This window comes from Haemaphysalis longicornis, unplaced genomic scaffold, assembly GCF_048455015.1.
Source record: "Haemaphysalis longicornis isolate Haplotype H1 unplaced genomic scaffold, Haemaphysalis longicornis Haplotype H1 scaffold_2, whole genome shotgun sequence".
NCBI classification, from domain to species: Eukaryota; Metazoa; Arthropoda; class Arachnida; order Ixodida; family Ixodidae; genus Haemaphysalis; species Haemaphysalis longicornis.
The window spans coordinates 113904248-113931654 of NW_027526295.1; the positions used below are offsets into that span (position 1 = coordinate 113904248).

Genomic DNA, 27407 nt, shown 5'->3' on the forward strand with positions numbered 1-27407 from the left:
TTCGGTTTTCCTTTATATATACCGCCTGAGTTTGTAACGTTATAGCGAGGAAGGCAGCAACGCTTCGTGCGCAGTTACGAAAACCAGTGATCCCGGATAACAATGATGTTGTGTTGAATAGGCTTTCAGAAATATGCGTGAATTTCACTGTTCAGTGCCAATTGTGCCAACGTATACAAACAGATTTCGTTCACTTGCAGATAGATGGAATTTGAGTAAACTTTCACATTCAGACGTATTCCATGTTTGGGCCCTGTCTTTGTTCCTCGAAACTGGCATGCATGTCAACCATATTTTTCAGTTGGTAGATAGGTGAACCGCCTTTTTTTAGTATCTAGTATAGCAGCCAATAATTGTTGCGAAGCCCTCGTTGCGTTTGCTGTCTTTTCCTGTTTAGAATTGCTTCGGGCGTCAAGGCCCCGTTTTACTAAGAAACGCATGTAGCCTGTATTTGCGCGCCGACCGACCGGAAGACACGGCTATTACGGGGTGAGGAGGCCGTCCTGGCAAAGGGTCGCAGGGGATCGGGTATCCGCGTTGTAGAAGATTACGCGCCCCCTTTGGTGTTCGCTCTGGGCTCCGAGCCTTATGTGTACTTCCAAAGGCCGTTCTTGTTTTATCCGCTCTTTACTTCAGTGTTTTGTCGGAACTATTTTGTCTACGTCAATAATTCTTTTGCCGGAGCGCGCGTTTCTGTTAGTGTTCGGTTCCGTTGTTGTTGGCGGGACCATGTCTGATTGGTGTTAAGAAACGTCTTCCCGGTTGACTGCGGAAAATTTGTCCAGAATGCGCTTTTAATTGCCTAGTCGAAACAAATCAAAGCCCTGTCCGCCGGGTTCACGGGTAGCAGCTGCCGGCGCCGGGGTCTCACTTCAGAAACGCTGCCGCCCATCTTTGGTCCCTTAATTACTCCGGGACAACTTCACCATCAGCCATGTTCCGTTTAGTACTACTCTTGCTCTTGTCGCGAAGCCCCCCCCCCCCCCCCGTTCAATTTGCTTCTTTCTTCTTTCAACTACGTCTTCGGCCGCCAAGGCCCAGGTTTTGTAAGAAATGCATGCAAAGTGTGTTCGCGCGCCGGCCGACCGGAAGACGCAGCTTTTACGGGGAGCCATCGGCCCAGCTTCGGTTACAGCCCGGCAGCAGCGTTCCGCCCCCCCCCCCCCCCCTCCCCCTCCCCCCCCCCTCCCCCATGGCGTCGGCACTGGCCAGTTTCGGTCTCCGGGCTTTCGGTGTACTTCAGACGACCTTGCTGTCGTTTCCACTGTTTTTTTTTTTTTAGTGTGCTTTGTCTGAACTACTTTCTTTACGTCAATAATTGTGCAAGCGCGCGTTTTCCAGTGCAAACTTTGTGTCTGTGTGTCACTGGTCCTTTTCTCTTTGGCGGGAACATCGCTGATTGGTGTTCACAAGCGTCTCCCGGATTAGCTGCAGAAAGTGGGGCCAGAATGCGCTTTTGTCCCACGGGTTCGCTTGAACTAACTATAACGCCGCTCTGCGGCTGCAAGGGGGCCCGCTACAGGGAATCATTCGAGAGACGCCACCGCCCGTCGTCCGGCCTTTTCGCCTGGAGGTCGCGGCCCAATCAGCCATGTTCCGTTAAGTACTCTTCTTCTTCTTCTCTTTACTGTTTTTCTAATTTATAGTAATAAATGTATCCTTTCAAGTTTGCATGGGTAAAAGATCAGACGACGTTGTCAGTAAATTGAATCATCTAACCTAAAACTGCTTCAATATCTCGACTGCTCCACCGCTCGACCATCATGCAACCGTAGCGGAAGTTATTGGCCAATCTTTGTTGCTACACTCTCTTGACTATTTCTCGTTTCATGTAATAAGTGTATTGTTTGAAATTTGTGTGTGTTAAAGGTCTACCAATGTTATTAGTAAATTAAAACTGTTAAAAAATACTGAAACTTCCTGACTGCTTCACAGCCGATCACCATGCTACCGTAGCGGTAGAGAAGGGTCAATATTCGTCGTTATATAATACTCAGCTGCACTGCAAAGTTTTTTCTATCCGCATTTTTGCAAAAATAAAGGTCACGAGGAGACTGCACTTGCTTTACTCTTTGCTTGACTTCATCAATGAAGAAGAAATTCAGGAAAGCTTTAATTGTATTTCCTCCCCACCCTGATCTCCCATTATCCCTTCCTTCCAATTCTTCTTTCAAACTTGGGTGCGGGGATTCGGGTAATGGCAAAATGCTTCGTGTATCTTTTTTTATGCGAAGGGGCAGCATCCATTATTATATTCCTCTTGCACGCCAATTCTATAGGTTACGGCGGGTGATTTATTGCTTAATTTTTTCGCGTAAAAAATACTAAAAAACTCGACTACTCCTCATAGTTTCATATATTTTATTCTGTATGGTTACTTTATTTTATTTATTTGTATTACTTACACTTGTCTTTATATTTGTTCTTTTATATTTTTACATTTACGTGTTCTTATATTTTATACTCGTTGTCAAAATTTCAACCCCCCCCCCTCCTCCCGGCAAAAATCACGAGTGTGCTAACGGGACACTAGCGCACGCTTATTCGTTTTGCAGAAACTGCATCCCTCGACGTTGCAGGGACTACATATTTCGTCTTGAAAGGGAAAACAGCGCTAAAACAGATGATAACACACGCATGAAAAGCAGGCCGGTCCCACACTGTCTCATTCGCCAAGCACTTTCCCTTTCAGCTTGTTCTGCATTTTTCAGCTCTGATTTGTTTTCGGGGGCAGTAGCAGTAGAGCAGCAGTAGCTACTCTACTCTTACTGCTAGTCGTTCTGGAGGGGGTGTACTGCTGTCGACATATTAAAGAGTGACTCCCCCAAAAAAAGTTCCATATCGTGCTCCGCTCATCAAATTACTCTTTCAGTTTGTAACGGCATAATCTCAATAAAACTATGAAATCGAGCAGGCAGAACGATGACCGGGGTCAGGCCGAACGATGACATCGACATATTGTGACGCACACTTCCGTGATAGGTATCGCAAAATGTATTGCAGTGATCAGAGCAATAATGCAGGGACGGCGCGTTAACTGGAGCTTATTTTTAACAAAATTGTGGATTACACCCTCGAGAAGGTGACAGAAAACCAGCATATTCCAGGTGACCAAGTAATCGAGTTCATTGGTGGCATTTACATGGCTGATCTAAATTTTTTTTATGCTGCACCGCTGGTTATAAACGCTGGTATTTCAACGCCCCAGTGAGCAGGCCGAACACAAGGGTTTGACGGTTAGCATGATGGGCGATTTTACAGCGAGGGTTTGATTTCAACAAAAAAGGGAAGTGCAGAAAATACACATCACCGTCATATCTCTTGGCGGTGGCTTTATGGAGTCCCTATAGGACAACATACGCTCTGGGAGGGAAAGTAGCTGGGAAATTGTCACTACTTCATGTGTTTTACTAATGTCTCGCCCATTTGTTTAAAGTTTGCTTTGAAATTGCAGCGCTGTTATTAGGGGGGGGGGGGGGGGTTTGCGACGGGAAAATGAAAGGAAATTCACTGGGGATATTTCGAGCTCGGCAGGGAGCTCACCTGCATACAACCCAGTGCAGGGGAAGGGAAGTAGAGGGGGAGTGATAGGATAAAGTAGAGAGAGAGAGAGAGAGAAAGGTATAAAAAGAGCTGTCAAACAGCAGCATTTTGTATTTTGTTTGTATTTTGTTTTTATTGCGGATTTAATCTAGTACAAAATATTGTCTCGATGAGCTGATAATTATACCCACCCAACCGGTTCGCGAACCGTTCGGTACTTGATTTCGTCGAACCGGAACTAACCGGGAACGAAATTAATTCGCCCGAACCGGAACCGTAACCGAAGAGGTATTTGTAAACAGCGAAGCTGTTTAGCAAATCGTAATTTGTTATGTCCGAAGTAAAAAATACCAAGAAATTGCCGAGCGTGCGCATGGGAGCGCGCGCCTCGCGGCTACCGCTCCTTAGTTAACAAAACCAAGATAATGCCTAGCGCTCGTGTGTGCGTGCCTCGCGTCCACCGCGCAGCGTCCTCTGCGCACGTTTGTCTTAAGGAGATTGGCCAAGACTGCGGCGACTGCCTTGCTAGTTTCTGCAGGCTCCCTGTGGTGTCATATGGTGATATTTCGAAGAAGCGTTTAGTCGCGCACGCGGCTTGCTCCATAGGCTTGTCGCTGGGCTGCTCGCAGAGGATATATGCAGGAGATGAATGTTTGCGAGCGGTCACCTCATGGCAAGACGATGTAGCTATAAATTGTTCGTCGGGTGCAAATCTCCGGATATAATTTTGTATTACCCACCGTACATCTTTTGTAGAAGGATCGTAAAATTTATGCCAGAATGCTTGTCCAGTGTAGTAATCAATAACCGAGGTACGATAAAGCATAACTGTCGTGCTGTTAGGTATGAGTGCTCCGCTAGATTATGTAAGCGCATAAAACCAATTTACATCATAGTGTATAGCCTGTAGCATGACCATCTGAGTAAATGCTGCTCCATGAGACACTGTTAATAAATTTCGGGGCAGTGAAATTGCAATCAGCTCCTTGCATATACCAGTTTCGCGACGCTGATCTGTGGCACACACCTGGCGCTCATACAGACCGAATATACCGGACTAATATCACGTCGGAAACATTTACACTCTCGTAAATACACCACATTTGCGAACAAAGTGACTGCTCCACATTAATATGTGTTTTGAACGTATGCAAACGGTACATCTCTGTTTTAAGCGTGCCCCAAAAGTAGCGGCGACAGTGGGGTGCGGGGCGAAGCCTCCCGCTACTGCTTTCGAAACAGGCCGCAGGGAGGGATTTCAGTGGCGCCTCTACAGGCAGCGCTCGAGACGTGTAGTAGGGGCAGTGGGTGGTGGGGAGTTTGGTGAGCACATCCAGACAAGGTGCGTGGTAGTGTTAAGAGTGTCGCAGCGTGAATAATTGGCTGCATAGGAAGCGGGAGAGACGCTGTCGAGGGCGACGTGGTGGTAGGTGCGAGCCTGAAGTCTTCGCCCAATGCGGGCGTCTGAAACGGCGAACGAAGGTTGGGGAGAAGGATTGGTGCGTTAGGAGGCCCTAGTGTGCCATAAGATATCGGTGCAGGTTTTGGGAGGGGGGGGGGGGGGGGGACAGACCATGCATGCAGCATCCCAAACGCAGAAGCGTCGGCCACGGCCTGGCTAGAGAGGCGGACGCCGCCGCAGGTGGATCGGGGTCGAGCTTCTGGCGGCTGGTCTCGTCTGGAAGTGCTAAGGTAAGGAGATCGCGGGCCGCGGCGTGGGCCACTTTGTTTCAGGGAGGGAGGTGTGGCTGGGTGTCCGCATGACGCAGGTAAAGGGAAGGGTGGGGTGTTCAGATAGGATGTGGTGTTCCAGGTTGGAAGCTCTGCCTTGAACGCAGCGGCGGCAGGTGGCTTGGGTGTCCGTGAGCATCGTGATGGTTGGAGTAGTAGAGTGAGCAATGACGAGAGCTACAACCGCTTGTTCTGCCGTGTTCGTTCATGATGTGTTAAGGCAGGAAATAACGATGTTGGTGGCGTCGGAGAGCACTACGGCAGCAACGTGTGCCCGTTGTCGGGGGTAGGGAGCGGCGTAGGCGTAGAGGGCCGTTGAATCATGGCCGTATTTTCGAAGCAGGAGGTGGGCTCATTGCTGTCGTGGTTTAATATTGTATGTGTTATGTATATGGTGGTAGGGGAATGACCCGGATATTCGTCCATAGAGCAGTAGGGGCAAGGGGGTACCGGGAGGATACGCCAGATGTCGGCCAGGCTTATGCAGCAGGTGTCGGCTTGTTGGGGTGAGCCGTAGTTGCAACTGGTTGTTTGTTTGGGCTTTCATCAATTAGGTTACAGCGCTGTGAAATATAATTTAACAATGTATGGGTACGAGCTAGTTGGTACTCCATCTAAACACCGTAGAGCGCAGTAGGCATAGCGCTCGTCCGTGTCCCCTTCGTCCTTTGTCTTGCCTACTGCGCTCTACGGTGTTTAGGCGCTGTGAAAGCCCAGTTGCAGTAGTCGTTCTGTCGGGGTGTACACCAGCAAGCCAAGCGCTGTTCTATAAGAGTTCCGAATTAAAATATTGATTTTGGCCAGCTCTTGAGGTTTGAATGCGAGGAAAGGAGCTCCGTATGTGATCCGGCTGGTTAGCATTGCTTGGGGAATGCGCCAGGTGTCGGCTTTTTTCGAGGCCATGTCTTCGGGAGAAGCTTCGTCAGATAAGGCGTGTTAGTTGCTAGATAGTAGCGTAAGATAATAAAAAATGAGACAAAACAATTAGCGAAAAATGGATCTCTTAGATATATATCATGTGTCTTTAACATGTTCGGACTCCTTATTTTGCCATGGTTGTATAGATAATGCATGATTTAGGGAAATAGAGACCGTGTTTTGCTACGCCGAATATAATTGACATCAAATCAATGAAGCGAAATTTCTTTATAAAAAATTATCTGGGTCTGCCTGCCTAAAAGTAAAAAAAAAAAATCGGCCACCTGCGCAATTCAAATGCGAAGACTAAGGGAACTACGGGGCTGGTGGTAGTAACTTGCTTTAACTTAGCTTTTCTTGGGTCTGGCCCTTTTTTAAGAGAAAGATGGTAAAAAAGCGAAGCTTTCTCCATGCAAACTGAGCTAAGTCAAAGTTCACAACCCACCCCCTGAAGTCCGAAATCCTAACTGCCATTTACGTAGCCAAAGTCTACTTCAACTCAGCCGAAATCCGGGGCCAACGCCCGCGGTACGAACCCAAAAGGAAATGCTGCGTGCGCCGAATGCGATGATAACACAGCGGGATAGACACCGGTTTCATGACGCGAGAAAACGAGGTTTTATTCTGATCACGGCAAGCCTTTATTAGTGGCGAAGCACCTTAAGGCCGAGGCTTGTCCGGCGTCCGGCGTCCGTGCTCACGGCACAGCACCGTGTAAATCGGAACGTCTGTGAACAAAATGTGCACAGGAAAAAACTTAGTAAGAAGAAAATAAAAGGTTCACAAAAGGTTTGAGAAAGAGGGAGAGAGAGAGAGAGACGCACACACCGTGTAAATTGAGACGTGTGTGAACAAAATGTTAACAAGAGCAAAGTAAAAGGTTCACAAAAGGTTAGAGAGAGACAGAGAGAGAGAGATAGAGAGAGAAAGCCGTGCTGCGCATGCGCGTGGAGCATTGGATTGAATTGGATTTGGATTGGATTGAAATGAATTGGATTGGATTAAATTGTATTATATTGGATTGGAAATCATTTTAGCAGCAGGAAGCACTCTCACGGGTAATTTACGGTAAGAACGATCCCCAGTGCTTCCACATGATTCACTTCGTGGCGATGCGTGAATATTTTTTCTCGAGGCGCGCTCTCGCAAAACCTGCTCGTTGGGAGTCGTGCCTCCTGCCCACTTCGCACTTCTTCACATAGCATTCCCCCCTCTCCACTTCGCCGAAGGTAGTTTTCTGTTGACGTTAGACGCGGCCAGAGCTCATGCTTAAACACCTCGGCTGTTACAAAAACAGTTTGGCATACTGAGGTATACTCGTTTCACATACAACGAAAAGGGGTAAGGGACACGAATAATTTCATATGTATATGCTTGGACACAGCACTCATTCCTCAATGAAAAAGTAAACAAAGGGAAGGCGCGCTATATGTGTATGAAAAATCCACCACTCGTTCACAACCGCAACTGTGCGGTCAATCGCACAAACGGAGGATGATGAAATAAATTACAGATTATTATTTCCATTTCTGCAGGGAAATCACCAGCTGTGTGTTTCTGAAGACAGCAGTGTGTAACAATTAAATGTCGGTGGAAAATTATGGGTTAAATGGCAGCAGAATTTGCGTGAAAATATTGCATGGTGCACCTATACACATTCTGGGTGAAGATGTTTTCCTTGTTGCTTCAACGGAAGAGAGGCTTGACATAGCCAGAAACAACAGCACAGGCGAAGTAATTTGTGCGCAGTATAGTTTGAGTAGTAGGAATCGACGCAGCTCATCTGTGTCCGGACACGTGCTGTTGTTTACGTACAAGCGTGAAAACAAGGCGCCTGGCGCATCTTAATGATCGTGTACGCCAGGAATGCGTTGCATAATCCACAGTGTCTACAATAGTGTCCACCGACCAACTAGACAATATGTAATGTGCGTGCGCGCTCGCGCGGAGGGCTTTTTCCCAGAGACAGCAGCCGAGGACTGCAAGGGACACCACTCCCGTGGGGCAAAAGCCACGTGCCATCGTTAGGCGAAGAAAAGTAGTGCAAAAGCCAGGAAGAAGAAAGCGTCCACAAACCACAGGCGCGGACGAATAATTGCGCGCTTTATTGCAGCATGAACACATATACAGGAAAAGGTAGAAAAACGAAAAAGAACAAAAAGAACGATAAAGACTGGAGAAAGATATCACATCGAAAAAACGATATCCCGTGACAAAACGTAATCGGCCACATACCGATAGAGTCAAATATTCATGACAAGTACACCATTCTTTTACAGAGGAGAAATCGACAGATCGATAACACATGCGGTGTCTCCTTTCTTCTCGGTTTCGAACGCCTCAACGATTTCCCGCTTTCTCTGTCCAGGATACCGGGCGAACATCGCGCAGTCACGGAAGAGTGGAGCGCAGCCGCAGCAAGTGCAATGCGTTGCCAAGGTGCTGCTTGTCGACGACCTTACAGTGTAGGCATGCTCCCTCAGGCGACCATTGAGGCAGGGGCCTGTCTGCTCAATGTATGTACAGCCACAGGGCGACAGTGGGATTTCATAAACGACTTCTTCGACACAGTCAACATAGCGTGTCATACCGTTTTTAAATGCAGAGCATTTGTATAACTCACGATGTCACCCGTGCGTCGGCGTCCGCAGCAACCAGCCTCCCCCTACACTATAAAAAGAAATAACAGTTACCGGCGCCTGGTTTCGATCCCACGACCCTGCGGGCGGAACGCAAGGTACATGGTGCTCTACCCACTGCGCCACAAAGCCGACACAGAATGAAAGGCTACGAACGCGCCTTATATCCTTGACTCATTCAAACTACGTCAAGAAGCTGCTGATACAACGCATTCACTACCTGTGGGCGGAACGCGAGGTACATGGTGCTCTTTGCACTGCGCCACAAAACCGACACAGAATCAAAGGCTACGAACGCGCCTTATATCCTTGACTCATTCAAACTACGTCGTCAGCGGCGTGCGTTGGCGACTCAGCGGCGTGCTAGCGGCGTGATAGCTGCGTGGTGTACACGTGATAGCACCAACCCCCCAAACACTATACATTAACGCAATACACCCACCCCCTATGCGACGCATTTACTCGAGTCCCCCTCGCGGGGAGATGGGCCCATTTTTACGCATGCGCTTGCCTTCGGTGTTTCAGCGTTGACAAGCTTGCTCAAGCGGCTCTGTTTTTTAGGTGCAGAGAATGCTTTTGTTATATGCGTGTTCCTGCTGCAAAAAGCGCTCATTTGTTCGTCAGCGCCCGGGTTTTGTGGTTCCTTTCTTCGTCCTTTCTTTTTCACTTTTTTTCTTCGTGTTACAATGTACCAACTGGCCCGTCAGCAAACCCTTTTGTACTATTGGGCCTTCTGCAAAGACCCCCGATGTCGTCTGTGGCGCGGGTATACCGCCGAACGGCTTGAGCCGCGGAAGCCGCTCCGAACGGGATGTGTCACCCGAACTACTCTTTACGACAGCAGTGATGACCGCAGAGGGCATGCAGCGCCCGCGGTGAACGCGCCTCCGTTGATACTTAAGAAAAAACCACCCCTTCTTCGATGATCGTCGCTGGTGGCCGTCTACAACCGTCCGGCCTCGTGTGTTGGAGGAGGGTTTGTAGTTGGGCAAGTTGGTACGTCATTCAACGAAACAGCGCAACACGCGGTGGAAGAGGAAGAAACACGCGACAGCGCAGCTGTGTCATGTTTTCTTCCCTTCGTCCCGTGTGTCGCGCTGTTTCGTTAAATAAAAAAATCATTTGTTGGGTTCACGGAATAAACGCTGCGCTCTTGAAGTACTGCTTACCGTACGCACCCTACCGGAATCATAAAGGCTGAGAAGCTTCACAGTTTGCAAATAGTCTTAAATAATGTTTCGAAACGCCTCTCCCTCACCCGGCCTAATTTCTAGCCCTACGTATGATATAGTGGAATATTTTCTTTTGCGTTACTTGGAGCGTTTTAGGTTCGATCTGGTGGTTGGGGCCCACAATAAATTGCTGTAATTTAGACGTGAAAGCCATCAGGTGTAATAAACTTAAAGTTGCCGTGTAGTAAACGAAGAGAAACGCGGACGAACTGTTTTTCCAGCCCAGGAAACCAGGCGTTCCGGTATCTCGAGCTGAACAATGGTTAGCTCGCACTCCCACTTCTCCGTAAAGGGGAAAGGAGTGGTTTTGGATGATCGGGGCATGCCCATACAAGATGATGGGCAGTATTGGAAGTATTTCACGTCGGGAAATATTAGAAATATGTGGTGTAATACATGAGATCAAGAATGGGAGTGTTGAAGTATGTTAGGGTGTGGAGTCTGTGTCATAGTCGGGTGCATCGACAGCTGAAGGCTGGGTAGGAGCAGGCTATGGGGATTGCTGTAGTTACATTAAAGTGTCCAGTACGATGGTTTATTTCCTGGCCATCGAAATCTGGTTGCGAATGTATTGTACCCTTTTTATACTGGCGCAACCTATTATAGTTTTGGTCTCTCATGATTTACTTCCGTCTTTACCCAAGATCATTTAGGTAATTCCACCATGTCTTTGATACTGCCGGTATCACTTGATCCAGATCATCATCGTAAACATGCACCGTTACATCGTCAACGTAAATTACAAATCTATCAAACCGGTCTATACCCAAAATGCCATAGAGCGTTAAATAACATGTGTCCCGATTTGCTCCTTTCTGGCACCCCACGGACACCTTCCAGAGAAGTCGATATCCAATCTCTGATCCACAAAGATTGAGTTCTACCGCTAAGCTAAGACGCAGGAAAGGCTAGGTTTGCCTCCAATCTCACCAATGGCCGCTTCTTAAACGGAGTGTCATGACAAACAGAATAAATGTAAACTTGACTACTGAAGAAGTTTTTCTCAATATTTTGCGAAATGTTATCCTTTTGTGGGTGCTTTATTTCTACATTTTCCTCGCCTAATACAACTCGCCAATCGCTAAGCGCATATTAACCGATTCCGAGACCATACTAAACGTCACCAAAATCCCGCTCTACCAGTCTAGACATACTTGAAAAGGCTCTTTTTAATGGGGATAAGCTGATGGGAAGTACGCAATGAAAGAACAAACCTATAGCCTGGGTGTCATCAAGGGATCAGGAAACGGACAATGTAACCGCACGGGTATGTGATCGCGAAGAAACAAAACAACTCAAGCTAATCTATCGGACAGGCCGGGATGGGATGTCATGGCGAGTTGGCGGTTTAGCCGAAGCTTTCATTTATTAGGAATATTGTGTTTTCAGGACAAAAGTTGTCTGCTTTTTGTTGCTATCGCAACTTTTCTGGAGTTTGCGTGGTTTTGACCAACATATTAACAATATATATAACATTCGATAGAGCTTTATTGTTCTTTACGTAGCTTTATGAGGCCGAAAAAACTTTACCGCGTTCATCTATGCACTTCCTGTGAACTATGGAACATTCAGCATAGGTGATTCAGTGCCCGAAAACTCGATGTATAGTCGGTCTGCCTGGGGTATTTTGGTACAGCCCTTTACGCCTTTAACATTTTCGACGTGGACATTAGGCTTCGGCAGGAATCCTGGAGAACTTGATCCAGGGGCCTTCACGAGGTTCGCAGGCCATCGAGTAGAAGCGCAGTTCCAGCTTTTCCTGAAAGTGGTAACGTAATCTGGTTAGATATGTAGAATTTATTTCGGTCTACAGAGAGACTTTCAGTGAATTAGTAAAGCGCCACAGGTAGATTGCATGAAGCTTTGTTGTGAGTGAGGAGCATCGGGATCTGTGATAAGAGAACATACAGTTCATAATTTAGTCTGGAACTTTATATACAAGGCGTGTCACGTATCTAAGGGTCGCTTCTCGCAAGTATACCTAATGTAAGCAGTTATTTAATTGCACTACAGCTAGAGATTTTAGGATAATTTTAGTTTCCAAAATTTTAGAACTGCTATCCTTGATGCCTTTGCAAACCTCAATTTATTAGTAAATACCACGCGCTTCAGCTGCAGATTCTCAGTTTAGTGGAGAGTTTCGTAATATAGTAAGGGTTTGTTTGTATCTTGAGTAGGTTGAGATTTGACTTTGCTAGAACAAATTTTCCAGTGATCGAAACTGCGCTCCCAGGCAAGAATTCATTGGGGCTGTTCACAGGCTCAAAAATATATGCCATATCTGTACAGCTCAACTTCAAATGAAGTTTAAGAAACCTGTTTTCCCAATGAACAATCTTGTTGAAATGTCCCCTGCATTTACCATGTTTCCGAAGACCAGCGACTTTCCCCCAAAAAAGGTCCAGACGAAAAATATTTTAGTGCGAATGAATAAATTTGGTAGCGCGAACATGACCGAGGACTGAAGGTATAACGGCTGCCACTATTTGATATTTACAAATAGTGCGTATAAGGTTTGACTCAGCCGCCTTCTTCGAAACAGTGTGGCATTCCAGTTTCGCCTTTTATGCATGCTCTAAGGCGAAGTTTGTCCAGGGACTACAACTGCGGCGTGTTTTAAAAGATGTGTAAACAAGCTGCAGGAAAAGGACAGCAAATAAGAAAGGTCTTTGTTGTATTGTTCCTTTATTTTTCCCCTATCTCCACTTTAGGCCTCTTGGACTTTATATGTTAATAAAAAGCTTTCCCTCACTTACTTCGTAGGACCAAAATCTACAACTTCGGTAATACACTTTGACGTCCTCGTATTTATGTCTTTTTTTCTGGGAGACCATACACAGCCATTTGATCGTTGCTAAGTATCACAACTGATTTATTTACCAGTCGTCCGGATCAAGCAACTGTTACACCACCAAAAATACCTAAATATTCAAACAATGAATTTGATACTGCAGTAACCGTGGCCTCTTTTACATTGTCGGATGGCAGTAAGCTTGCATTTAGACGAACTCCAGAAGGACAGGAAATACGCGCACACCCCGTACTATCAGCTGATTTGTACTGAAGGAAGCACATATATACGCAGAATATAATGCCGGAAGGTCATTAATATGATTAGCATAGATTTCTGCGCAGAAACTCTGTTTGAGTGCTTGACCAGGCCACAGGCGTCACAATGACGCAGTCATATCTAGCTTCGTCTATCGCAATAGCTGCTGCTATTTCTCGTCTGAGCTTGCTTTTTTTTCGATAATCGCAATCACACGGATGCAAGCTTCACACGGGCGGTGTCGAACGGGAAAAGGAAGGTGGCCGGTCGAAGCTGATTGAAGCGGTGTAGCGTGCTCTCCGCCCTTGTCTTTCAAGCAACGCCCAGTTTGGCCGATGTGAACGAACCTGCACTTCAGAGGAAGTTTATACAGCACATTTTTGCTGCATTCAGCGCACCTTGTGCAGTGCTTCTCGTCCGGCACGATCTTTGCACAGATGCGTAGGCGAGCCAAACCTCGCGTAGCTATGACGTCATCGCGCGCGGCGGCACCGCTGGACCATCGAGAACACTGTACCCAGCGTTCGTGGCGTAATCTCTCGCGGGCTCTTTTCTCAGCAGTTCACGTGGGTTCGAGCCTGCAGTGGGAAGCTCAGAACAGCTTGCGCTACAGACGCCGAGTTCGCGAAGCCAGTTTTCGCCGGTTCTTGCGCGTGCTAACGCGGTCCACTTTGGAGAGATGAAAAATCGGGCTGACAAAACGGTCCGGGCCAGCCAGTAATGCGGAACTTTCAGCGGTAAGTCCGGAAATCAATGTGAGCTGCAACAGCAGGGTTTCAAACGAAGGAAAAGATGGGAGGACAGAAGAGCGTCACTCCCAAAGGGAAAAAAAACCGCGCCGCGAAGTCCGCCGCGCGGCTACTCGAGAACTGACGTGACGACTTTGGGCCAATCCCGAATATCGCGCCGGCGAAACGGCAACGAAACGTGAGCAAGCTGCAGAAGATCCGGAGTTACGAGCTAGCGTACATTGCACATACTTTAATAGCCGAGTGTTAATTGCTCTTTAGGGTGGGGAGCTGGGGGAGGGGGGGGGGGGAAGACACGACGACACCACGTAGAAGACCTGCTCAAGTCTCGCAGCATAACCACGCAGAAAATTTGGCGGAGTATCAAAGCATAACCGTGCATGAACGTATCTGAATCAAGAATAAGGTAGTTGGTGCCCCCAGCTCTGCTGTTTCTCCAGCCTTGCAGGACTAGTGCAAGCTGGGACTATTCTTTTTTTTTGTGATGGCATAGGAGAGCGAGCCCATGTACGTACGGCAAAACTGGCATACGTCTCCTGTTGTCTCCTGTGTGTTAACAAGACCGTCTCTTCCTTTTTCATTTGATCTCTATACAAGAGTGTTTCGCAAAGAGGCTTCAGCAAGCTTTTTGTGTAGCGAGTGTTCTGTAGGCGACCCGCCTGTTTTTTTATAGCTTGGGACCATCTGATGCGGACATGATTTTTTGATTGCCGATAGCAAAGCTGTGGTAGCCACTGCTCCCTTCACAGTCTAGGAGTGGCCGCAATGGTACGGAAGGAAACGCAAGCTGATTCCCATCCGATTTTTTACCAGCACGCACAGATCAGAGCCTCTTGTGCATTTTCGCGGAGCTTTGCGCCCAAATACTTGCCTTCTGCGATGGTCCCGGCTGAAGCCGAAACCTCTCCACGATGCGGCCGACGGTGTAGATGATCTCAACTAGCGCCATTCTCTTGCCGACGCAGTTCCTGGGGCCCTGTCCGAATGGCTGGTAAGCCATGCCGTGTTGTAGAGCAACGTTCTCTGGCAGAAACCTGCACGAACGCAGATAGAGAAGTGGAGGGTCCGCAAAACAGCAGTTCTTTGGCGTGAAGCACCCACGCCAAATAACAGTGTGTTACAAGAACTAATGAGCGTATTCAAAAAAATTCACCAAACCACTTTTTCGTTCGTGCCCCAACATAATGGGAAGGTCGGATATTGTGGCCTTTTTTGATTAACACCAAGAATGACGGCGGCAACAATTACCTGCATATCTAAAAAAAATTAAATGATAAAAAAAATTAAATAGCCAGTGGCCATCACAGAAAAATAAGAAGCTACAATGGCCGAGACAGCAGCCGTATCCCGAACGAAACGCGCGACGTGGTTCTCTGGAGGGCTGATATCGTTTTGGTATATATACAGCCCGCATCGATTCTAATTTCCCGAACGAGCCGTAGTGCTGGTACTGAGAAGCGGCTGCGTACACACCACCAGACACCGCGTGGCAAAGCAAAATCCCCGCCAGCGACAGCGCCCTGCCAGCGCCCGCCGCCTCGGTTCGTCCCCGCCGCGGCGCCCGTCGTCTACGCGTGCCGCGTACTACGGGCGGGGCCTCTACCGCGACCTTCTTCTCGAGCGGGTGCGATCTTCGAGCCTCCGAAGCTACTCGATCTCGAACCCCCCGCCGAGGGGAACGAACGGGACCGTTCTCTTCCGCCGGGAGGTAACGTGACACCTCGCAGCTCAGTGCTCGCCGTTTCCCTCGCAAGCTGTGTCTGCCCGTTTTCGAGGGGAGTGCCAACCACTGATGTTGCTGGATGGCGCTTCGCGGCCCGGCGCACACACGGCCACCGGAAGTTCAACGGCTCGTCCCGGAAGTCAGGCGTCTGCTACGCTTCTCAACCGCTGATAAGCGTCCCAATTGGCGCATTTTGGAATTTTGCTCTCACTTTATTGCATTTTCGCTATACACATTGCGTTCAGATCGCAACATATGCTATACCGAAATATGCGACGTTAATATGAAGCAGAATTTAATTGCAAAGGAGAATGAAAATGTCACTTGGGTCTTGGTTTGAGAGACGACGCAGCTCTAACGGGATTTATGCTAGAAATTTATGCTGGGGATTTATGCTAGAAAGAAAACAACGTGGGCACGGCGTCAGGCTGCAGCCGAGTTCGTGCCCCCGTTCTGTCAAAACAGTTGTCAGTAAAGTGGTCACTGCAGGGCCTGCTGCCTGGGGATGGAGAGCTAGTTACACGGGCACAGTTAACCACGGTTAAGCAAACCGCGGTTAGACAAAACCGCAGTTTGCTGCGTTACACGACAGACGAAACTGCGGTTACGTCGCTAACCATGGTTAGCGCAAACTGAGCTTGGCACCTCAGTTCGGTCACGCTAACCGCAGTTTCTGCAGCCGCAGTGCTCAAAATCGCACAATTCAGTTCGGACGCAAGTGGCGGCGCATCAGCGGAGGCGAAAAAAAAAAAATCACCTGGCATTCGGAAGAGACAAAGGTTCAATAGCGGGCGCCCAAAAGCTGTCCCCAAGACGCGCTTGCGTTCTTTGCGTCGCTCTCGCAATCAGCGCGACTGCCCGTCAGCAGCGGCTCGTTTCCCGATCCGCCCGATCAACTACGACAAAAGCCGTGCTAAATTTGTAAATTCCGCGCGTCGTCCGCCAAAAATGAATATAGCAGGCAATCTTGAAGCGTTTTCAGCACACGGAAACGATCGGCGCGGGCGTCGGCCGTGCCTGTGAACACGCCGGCGCGCCTGCCCGCACGGCACTGCTTGCGGCCCGAACCGTCCCAGGCCACGGCAGCAACAGCTTATCGCATCGCCGCTGTTCAAAATCAATCTGATCGCGGAAAAGAATTTCCGCATTCGAGAAAATGGATGTTAGTGCGGTGAAAAATTGTGCTATGGATTGTAATTCGCTGTTGTAGAGATAGCGGTGGTAAAATATCTACCGCGATGCTAAGATGAAAGTTCCCAATACCGAAGAGACCTAAGCAAACCAAGCCGGTTGCGAGCTGTTGGGGAAGCCCCTCTTCTCGTTGCGCACGAGTGCGTTGCGTTTGTGTCAGAAATGCTTTAACGATATTTCCTGTTGTCTACACTGCTTCTCTTTTTTAATCGTGAAGTTAAAAGTGTGGTAATTTATTTTTGTTGCGCTCATAATCAAGTGACTGTGGTTACCAAACTTCCAATTTCGCGTGTAACATCCAAAACCGCAGTTGGCGATAACCGCGGTTAAAGTTTAGTAACCACGGTTAAACTTAACTACGTTACTTTCGCCGTGTAACTAGGGTATAAGTTTGCCACCCAACGCCGGTATAAATCCGGCTTAGAGTGAGGGAATCTGCGTAACAAGAGCCCCAGCTTAAAAATGACACTGATATGACATTTGCGTTTCGCTGCGTATCACGCACGTCGTACAGAATATTGCATTACTTCCAAGTAGAACGTCTTCCCAGACGACTTCTCTGGTCTGCTTGTGCAGTTGACGGCGCAACAAGCAGGCACTTCTGGCGGAATGCGTGCGAAACCAGCCCATGCGTAGCATGCGCTTTGCTGGAACGGCCCGACTTCAGGGACGAGCGCTCGAACTTCCGGCGGCCGTGCGCCGGAGAGCTTGAAGCGCCATCCAGCAATTCTAGTGGAGATCAGTGGTGCCAACTACAGACGTATTTTGTGGTCTGTGTTTTCTGGTGCCTGTGGAGGACGCGTGGTTTCCAACTCACCACGCCTGACCCTGTGAGTGCGATTGTGGCTCAAAGGGAGACGACTGACCGCCGAAGGCTTCGCGATGGGCGTTTATCTGTGCACGTACCGTATTAGAGTGGGCTGCTTTGTTCGCGCCGGTTGCTCTACGCGTAATGATTGTCTGGTGTGACTTCAAGCCGAGAGTCTTACTCGACATCTGAGTTCTGGGGCAAGGTTCTCGCTGGTCTTGTTTTGTCTTGCCCACTTGCTTGTCTGTGCTGGCGACGTGGAAACAAACCCCGGGCCGGAGAAATTAGGTCAGGTGTTGACACTTGTTAAGGAATTGATAACATAAAACGACAAATTTCAGGATGAGGTATCTGGCAGATTGAAAGACCTCCAGCTCAGTGTGACGGATATCAAAAGACGCCTCTCTGAGCTCGAGCAATCTGATTCTGTCAGGGACCTCCGTGTAGACGTCAGTAGTGTCAGCTCCCTTCTAAAGGAATCATGCGACCAGCTTAGGAACATTGACTCAAAGCAAACTCAGCGATCGAGCCTTGTTGTTGACGACCTAGACAACCGCATACGGCGCAATAACCTTGTTTTTAAGGGCCTTCCTGAGAGCAGTCCGGAAAAGTGGGCAGAGATTGAAGAAACGATTACCAAGTTTGTTAGCGAAAACTTAGACATACACGTCGGTGAGATCGAGCGGGCACACAGAATAGGTGAATGGAAAGAAGGAACTGTCCGCCCTGTAGTTGTAGAATTTCTCAACTTTAAAGACAAACATAACATCCTAAAGAATGCATCGAAGCTGAAAGACGTATTGTCGCCGCGTGTATGGATCGAGGAAGACTTTTCTCCAAGAATGCAATTAATCAGAAAACAGCTCAGAGACTTTGCCCACGCAACGAAGTAACCAGGTTAAAAATACAAGGTACTTTCTGATAAACTTCTCCTGAATGGCCGACTTTACCACCTCGACCCGGTAACTAATAATGTCGTGCCCTTGCCGAGGCGCGGAAACCCTGCTACGGAACAGGGCGAGACACTTTTAGAGGAGTCAAGCGCCACGGCTGCTAAGGAAAAGTGACTGAAAAATCGTTCATTTTCAAAGCTGTCAATCCTTCTGGCAAATTTTTGCAGCCTATTTAATAAACAGGACATCCTATTGCTCGTTCACTGAATCATGTTCGGTGGATATTGTGCTTGGAACTGAAACGTGGCTTTCCTCAGATGTTAGTGAATGCGAGTTGTCATTGGCTAAACACTTTTCTGTATTTAGGAAAGATAGAACAGTGTCTCGCGGTGGTGGTGTTATTGTGGCCGTTAAAAAGAATTTGCAAGCCCATTTAGTCGATACAGTTTTATATATAGAGATCCTATCGGTGATAGTACGCGTATCTGCCTCTGTGCGTTGTGCTGTCGGGGTCTGCAACCGTCCGCCAGATTCTTCCCCCGAATTTATTGAGCACTTAAACGAATCGCTGTGCTTTATACAAAACAGGTACCCAAAATACCCAATAATTCTTGCTGGAGAGTTCAATTACCCAGGGATTGATTGGCGGTCAGGCATACCACATGGCAGCACAAAAAGGCATGAATGTCAAGAATTTCTCGGTGTGTTGTCTGCCTTTAGTTTGAGTCAAATGGTCAGATTGCCTACACGTGTCGACAGAATTTTAGATCTTGTGCTGACCACAGAACCAAGCAATATGCTAGTACATGTTTAGATAAAATCAGCGATCACAACGTAGTGCGTTGTGAGGTAACATTAGAAAGCTTAAAAAACGAGAATAAAAAGAAAACAATTTTTGATTACAGCCGCGCGAACTGCGCCATAATAGAAACCAAATTGTTATCATTTTCCGCGCAGTTCTTCAGTTCCTTTGCTCTCAGAAACGTAAATGAAAACTGGCAAATGGTTCGCGATAAACTTCTTGAAGAAAAATACGTTCCGATAATCAGTATCACGTCATCGACGCAAAGCGCGTGGTTTACGACCGGCGTTAAACGCTGCATCAATAAGAAAAAGTGAGTTTATTCCAAGGCCATATGATCTGATTCAGGCGATGACTGGAAGCTCTACAAAGAACACTCTAAACTGTGCAAAGCAGAAATCGAGGCAGCCAAGGAGAATTTTTTCAACAACGATATAACAAACCTACTGCAGACCAACACAAGAAAATTTTGGAAAGTGATAAATCCAAAGTACTCATCATCATCGTCCATATCATTGTCTAAAATGGTACAGACCTTTCATCATCAGAGGCTGCAGATGAATTCAATTCTGTTTTTTGTTCTGTGTTTACAAATGAAAGCCCATTACCAGCCACTCTTAATATACAGTCGTTAGAGTCAGCAATGGATGACTTGCTTATCACTCAGGAGGGTATTGATGCAGCCATTGATAGACTCCCGACCAACTCTGCACCAGGCCCCTATGAAATATGCACCAAACAACCAAAAATGACTAAAGTGGTCATATCTCCGATCTTAGCTGCTTTATTTCAGCAATCGATAGACACAGGATGCGTACCGTTTGCTTGGAGAATTGCCCGTGTTATCCCTATCTTCAAGTCAGGTGACCCATCTGTGCCTCTGAACTACAGACCGATTTCCTTAACCAGCATACTTTGCATACTCCTAGAACACATAATATCATCTGCCGTAATGAGCTACCTAACAAAACAGAGCTTCTTTTGAGAGGCCGTTCTTGTGAAACTCAGTTATTCGAATTAATGACTGATCTCCTTAATGCCGTACATTCGTCCGCACAAATAGATGCTATATTCATAGATTTCGCCGAGGCCTTCGACAAGGTCCCTCACATCCATCTAATGGAAAAACTTTCTGCTCTTAATATCAACACTAAGGTTAACAGGTGGATTAAGAACTTCCTAACCCATCGGTTTCAGTCAGTAACCATTAATGATCATTCCTCCTCTTTAGCTCAAGTAACTTCCGGTGTTCCACAGGGCTCAGTCGTAGGTCCTATATTATTTTTAATATATGTCAATGACATTAACGCTAATATCTCTTCTACTATCCGATTATTTGTGGACGACTGCGTCATTTGTAAGCAAATTAGAAGCACCCAAGATTTCTTATCCTTGCAAGCAGACCTTAATCAACTGACGAAATGGTGTAGGGATTGGCAGATGGAAGTAAATGTGCCCAAAACTAACGCCATAACATTTACTAAAAGTAGCGCTTCTGAGCCCCGTCACTATTTTCTCAATAGTATGTCTGTACAAACCGTAACCATGGTAAAATCCTTGGGGGTCCACATAACGTCTGATCTAACCTGGAATCACCATATCGATACAATAGCCAGCAAAGCTTCTAGATCACTCGGATTCATTAGGCGCAATCTGCATTCAGTTAACACATCCACAAAGCTTCTGGCCTACCAAACATGTGTTCGATCAATGATTGAAAATGCAGTGGTAATCTGGAACCCCCATCAGTCGTATCTCGTAAATAAACGTGAGGCACTCCAAAATAAAGCTACTCGATTCATTCTCAGGAACTACTCACGAACATCAAGTACAACAGAAATGAAACAATGCCTGAACTTACCACCTCTACAACAACGCCGGCTTTATAGTCTTTTATCGGTTTTTCATAGGCTATACCACAGCCAGTGTTCTTTCGCTGCCTCGCATATAAGACCCGCTGGGTGCGTTTTTTCCCGTTTAGATCATGCATTCAAAGTTCAACGAATATTCGCGCGCACCAACCTATTTTTCTTCTCGCCACTCTTACTTGCTATTCGAACTGGAATCAGCTCCCAGGTAACATCGTCACCCTGAGTAATCACGACTCATTTATCGAAGAGTTACAGTTATTCCTCAATGTATAAATCATTTTTCAGTGTTTCTGTCATTTTTGAACCTCTTAGATTGGTTCAATGTTCGATGTTTGTGTTATTTTGAACCTGGGTCATTTTTTAACCCTCGCATTTTAGGAATTGGATAACTGTTGTGCGCTTTTTGTGTACCCTTTTTTTTAAACTATGCATTTCGACATGAATGTATTTGTATTCGCATTTTTATGGGTGTTGCTGTTTTTATTGTTACAATCTGTTTTTTTTTAATTGCGACCCCTATGTAACGCCCGTAAGGGCCTTTGGGGTAAATGAATAAAAAAAAAACGCTGTGTCTAAAGGTACGTCGGACGTATCCGCAAAATTTCTTAAAGATACGTCGGACGTACCCGCAATATTTCTGAAAGATACGTCGGACGTACCCGCAATATTTCTTAAAGATACGTCGGACGTATGTACAGGGCCCAGAGTGGCTCGAAAGCGGCGTTGCTCGAAACTAGCGTGGTTATCTCGAACCATCGACAGCAAAACCATCACGCGATTGCTGTATATAAGCCAAGAATCTAGCGATCCCTAACCTGACGCAGAATGTATTTTTTTCCCTCGTGTTCTCTAGTTGGACCTTATTTGAATCTCTGACGTCAGCCTTCGCTGAGGTCAGAGATCGAATGCGGACCACTACGGGTTCTCGCAAGAGGGAAACAAAATCATGTGCGACGCGAGTATCTTTCTTTTTTTTCTTCCTAATATGTTTCTGTTTAAAGCCCTAACCACATGGACGCGAAATCAAGCGTCCCGCGAGCGTCGGCGTCGTTCGGCGTCAACGCGCGGGACCGCAGAAGACCGGCGAAGTCGCGCGCCAGTCGCTGCGTCGGCGGGCGTTGCTCGACACGTATGCCATCCTGTTGAAGTCGTTTATGAGCAGTTATTGTCGCTCCTTGAACTGCAATTATCAAGACTTTAGCTTTAGCAAAAAAAATCACTTTGAGTCTTTATTTATTGCTAAGTATGTTGGCGGGCAAATATTGAAATGCGAAATGTATCTCGAGCCATCACGGTCAAATCAGAACAAAATAAGATCGAATGATAAAGGAAGACGCATCTCGCACAACTGCTACTTGATTTAAACTTCATGTTGCGTACCGACTGCACGTTCATAAATTCAAATTCTAAGCAAAACAAATCTCAGCGCTGCCTTGATACTGAGGTTACCGTCGAACGTCATTTGTAGGTTGAAAGGCAGGGTACTCTGGCACCCTGTCTGTACCCGGTAAAAAAAACTAATCAAACCCTCGCCGCAAAAAAACAACGAAAAAAACGTTTTTGCTAGGATTCGAATTACGGACTTTCAAGACAGAAGCCCGGCTCTCAACCACTCGACCACGCGAGGAGACGAAGAGGTTTGAAGGATTTGGTGTACCAACTGAGGCTGCCCAGGAATAGTGTCGGGTGTGCTTTCTTTTGGTCGTATTTGAGAGATTTGAGCAGTGGTAACGCTTGCTTCTTGCGCACCGATCTTGGAGCCGAGGACAATAATGCTAGTGCTACAAGCGATGTAACCACAGCTTCCTTATATGAGTAAAAAAAAGCTATCGCACATCCCCGGTCTCCCCTGCGCAAGCCACGGGAGCTACGAATGGAATGGAATGCGCCAGAATTCTGGCATTGATAACGCTTGCTCGTCACGCACCGATCTTGCTGACAAGCCACATTATGCTAATACTGGATGCGATGTAACTAGAGCTCCCTCATTTAACTCACACAAAGCTATCGCAGATCCCCGATCTCGCCGATGAAAGCCGAACAAGCCACAAATGGATGAGCGCTTGAGAACAGAAACAGCTTGCAATTTGTCTTAAGGCAACCGATTACCGTAAGTTAAAAAGAAATTGATTGTTTTCTGCTGAAAGGAACGACCCCAAACCACGCGAAGACGGACGCTGCCGCTCGCTTTCCGATGCTCTCCGTCGACGCCGATATCTGGCGAGCGTAGAATCGGCGTCGCTCGAGTTTCAGCTCGCGACGCCATGCATTTCTGGCGACGCGACGTCGACGCGAGAAAACGCTGAACGTACGCTGCATGTTTGGGCTGCCGGTACGTCCGACGTACCTTTAGACACAGCGTAAAAAAAAACGTTGTATTGAAAAAGTGCTTTTTTGGTGTATCAGTTGCAAGAACGTGCAAGGCTAGGTGCACCCGTTAATTAATAACATACCCTGTGCGATTATCCTAAACATTGCAAGCCACAAAAAGAGCGTTTGCTCCTGCTCACCGTTTCGCTGCGCCCACCCACGGACAAGTATGGGATGTTTTGATTTGGATACCCCAGGTTGCGCCGTCGTTCTACGGTGGTCATTTTATTGAGGTTATCACTGACTCCAAAGGCGAAAACTGCTTTCCTTATTTTTGAATATGCAGGTGATTGCAGTCGCTGCACGTAGTGTTAAAAGAGGCCGCTAAACACTATCGCAGTTAAACCATATTCTGCTTGTGTGAGGTACACTACGCAACCTCAGTCATACCTGGGAGTGCCTGCCCTAAGCTTATCATTCAAACGCAAACTATATTGGCGCCACAATAAAATGTTTATGATAACGGCACGAGGCTGACGTCAACAACGTGTGACCGCCAGGGTTTAAGCCCAAGGTTGTCCGTTCCTTTTAAAACGAAAGAAAGTAACCAAAATCAGTAACTAAAAAATTAAAAAAAGAACAAATCGCCGGAGGAGCGGACGCTGTAGACCGAACGACCATGAAATTCACAACGATCGTTCATATAAGAAGCACCGAAAATCTATCGGGGGTTACGAGCAACGCGTGAAGCAGTTATTTTGTGGGCACCGCTTACCGTCACAAAATGCAGAATTCTGATGGGAGTAACTCAAATGAAATGTTCTGGTTATTATATGCTTACAAAGCACAAGTTCGGGCTTCTACAAGCGTGACCACTGTATGCTTAGAAGTCTCTACGGGGTTTTCTAAGCTAAAAGAAGGCACCTTCGGGGCGGAGATGACTCCGAGGACGTAGCACTTCGCCTCAGCTCATTGCATGGATAGGCGTCATTAGAACCATTTCAACCTAGGAGCTTGGCGCACGCACAGTAAACGGGTTCTCTGAGTTAATGTTAGCATGAGCGAGGTTCGCCTTCCAAGCATAACGCAGATTATAATGACACGCCTTAGCTGTATAGTCATCTTTCAAATAAGGAGATGCATCCACCGTTGTATCTAAGTGGCTGTGACATTCAGACGTGCGGCGCATGGCAACGCTTCAACGGCGGTCGAAATTTTATACAAACGAAGCAGAGAAAACTCCTTTATTAAGTCTAAGAGAGAAAGCTTCTTGGCATTAAGTCTAAGGTAGGGCACCCGTGAGTCGTGGCCCACTGGGCTATAAATGTTCAGCGCTTTCTACTATGGCGCGCCAAAGCACGGTCTTGTTGCATGGTAGCACTTACCATAAGAGTTTCGTAAGAAATACAAAAGAACAGCGCTAGCTATCCTTATCAACTGAGTTCAAGACTCACACCGCTTCACCTGCACAAATAAACGGAATGCAAGCTGTTATCGCCATCGCCGGGACATATCCTAGAAGTGAAATGGCAAGTTTTGTTGCAGTAGCTGTTCAGTCTAGCGGTCACCCGCTAATTTCGTCAATTATACTCTAGAGGTCATTGGGCGCTTTATGATTGAGTATTGTTGGGTTTCTTCCTTCACAGAATATTTAAATTTTAAACTGGTCTAAGTTGCGCGCATCTAAACTTACTCCCTTTGTTCATCATTGGTCTATTTTGTATCGCCATGCGAGACGCAGGCGGGCTCCACAAATCTCAAGTATCTGATGAATAGTCAGCGGTGCACCCTCCACTGTCGAAGGACGCATTACGTGAGTTTATTCAGGGAAAAGAGGGTACGTTGTGCACTACCTACCTGTCGGAGTCGAAGCGCTCTGGTTCAGACCAGGCCGCCGGGTCTTTGTGCACCAGTAGTGTTGGGGACATTATGTTCAGGCCCGCCTTGTATCGGACACCTTTGTACTCGAAATCCTCGCGGGCGGTCCTCGTGATGAACCTGGGGGACCGAAAAGAAAAGCGGAAGAAATATTTTGATGCTTTCATGTTTTAACGCGGTATCAGCGCACAAAACATGCGGGGGCCAGCATGCGGATCCCACGAAGAAGCAACAAAGTTCAATAACTGCCTTGAGTAGAGATGTCGTAATTTATTTTGGCCTATGATGTAAGAAGGGGAGCAACCGAATCGTTTTCAAACTGGCGAAGAGGTGGGGAAGTCGAGGTCAGCAACAATGCAAAATATAAAGCATTGGGGAAGTAGCAGACCTCCTTTCACCTCGGCCACTTTTTTTTCGGCTCCGTTAACAAAGAGTGTTCAAGGAATTTCAAAATAAAATTGTAGTGCACGGAAGCGACACTTCTGGATATAGGATGCACTCTATAGGGCTAGGCTAAGCATAATTTATACAACTGGAGAAGTTTAGCACGCGCCGGAAGCTTAAAACAATGGCGTTAATCCACGCATGTATCTGAAGAAACAGCTTTTGTTGCGGGAATCCAACCCTTGACCTCGTGATCGGTAGCGTAATGGTTTAGCTACTGCTTCGGCTGTTTTCAAGGATCTTGGCTGGACAGCGGCCCTGTCGGTAGCGTTTTGTCTGTGTCAAAATGGCAATCTTATGGACTCTAGATTACGCTACGATGTTAGCGGGCGATGTTTTGCCAATACAGATTAATAGGTATCAACTGAATGGCTACAAAAGTAATTATAATTAGGCTTTACGGGGTAATCTGACCAGAAACTAAAGACCGAAATATAATAGCGTGAGTAAGCATCTAGAAACCTCCTACATACAAGACACGCCGCTGGTCCTGTACTTGGTACAGCGTTGTGTCCTATTTTTGTTATTCTAAATACACGGCTTGGTTGAACTTGAGAACCATGCATGGACGTTGTATTTCGGGGAGCTCCATTAAAGGGACACTGAAGTGAATTTGTCAAGCTCCCGTTTTTGCTTGCACTGCGTAGACTGGCTCAAATCAGCTCACTTTTCATCGTTTAACTGGTTGACAAATCGGTAATTATTTTACAAAGCGCAAAAGAAGAAAAACTACCATGCGCGGTTTGCGGCGGCCGCACCAACTAAGGCTGTGGCGTTAGGAGGAGGGGACACCGTGATTGGACGATACCCAAGGTTAGCAATCAAACAAGTTTCGGTTTCGGTTCTGTAAAACACAACGATGGCGTTGTTGGATGGGCATTCTCAATATCTCAGTAATCATCGTACCGCGCTTCTGCCATGTTGTCAGCTGTAAAATGCATAAGATAAGCTTACCAGGACGGCTTGGAATCGTAGCATTCACTAGCCGAGGCCTACGCAGTGCATGAACGCCCTCCGCGTCCCCGCACACGCTCAAATGCCATGCGCTTTTCCACCATATTTGGAGCTTGCCTCACTCATGCCTGTATCGTAAAAAGCGTGTTCGCAACAGGCCAAGGGTATGTTGATTCCGGCCTGTGCCCACTGCCCGCAAGCAGTCGGTGTTATGCAAGGGCGTCCGCAGAACGTTTTTCAAGGGGGGGCATCCATCAGCAGGGGGGGGGGGGGTACGGTTGGATAGCACCAAAAAGGCGTTATTTGTGGTTACAAAAATTACAAACAGCGAATTAGAACCAGACTTGGAGAATATACATTGGATTTTATTACCAAAAAAAGCAATAAAGTGAATAAAGAAAATGCGAAAAGTTACTCTCACTTTGTAAAAGAGTGTGGTCCGTCTCACTGCGAGAGGGTTCTCGACTCACGCCAATTACACACAGCACAATACGTTCACATATACACAGCTGCACGCCGTCAATCTTCCTTAAATAGCAGCTGCAGACGCCTCGGGTTTTTCTGGGCGAATTGCGAGATGACATCTGTGATGAAGTCTGTTGAAATGGCTCACACAATAAAGATACTACCCTCCCTGGCTTTCAATGCAGTACAGGCGTACAAGCGTTTTGA

General features: G+C 47.1%; 1 protein-coding gene across 1 annotated transcript; it reads right to left on the bottom strand.

The window, feature by feature from the left end:
* Positions 1-11732: 11732 nt before the first annotated feature.
* On the bottom strand, positions 11733-26343 carry LOC144168230 (cytochrome P450 3A19-like). Its single transcript, XM_077697258.1, has 4 exons — positions 26318-26343; positions 25317-25457; positions 14733-14895; positions 11733-11822 (listed from the first exon to the last, which is right to left on the bottom strand). The coding sequence occupies exons 1-4, from the start codon at positions 26341-26343 to the stop codon at positions 11733-11735; spliced, it is 420 nt and encodes a 139-aa protein (XP_077553384.1).
* Between the last annotated feature and the right edge of the window lie 1064 nt (positions 26344-27407).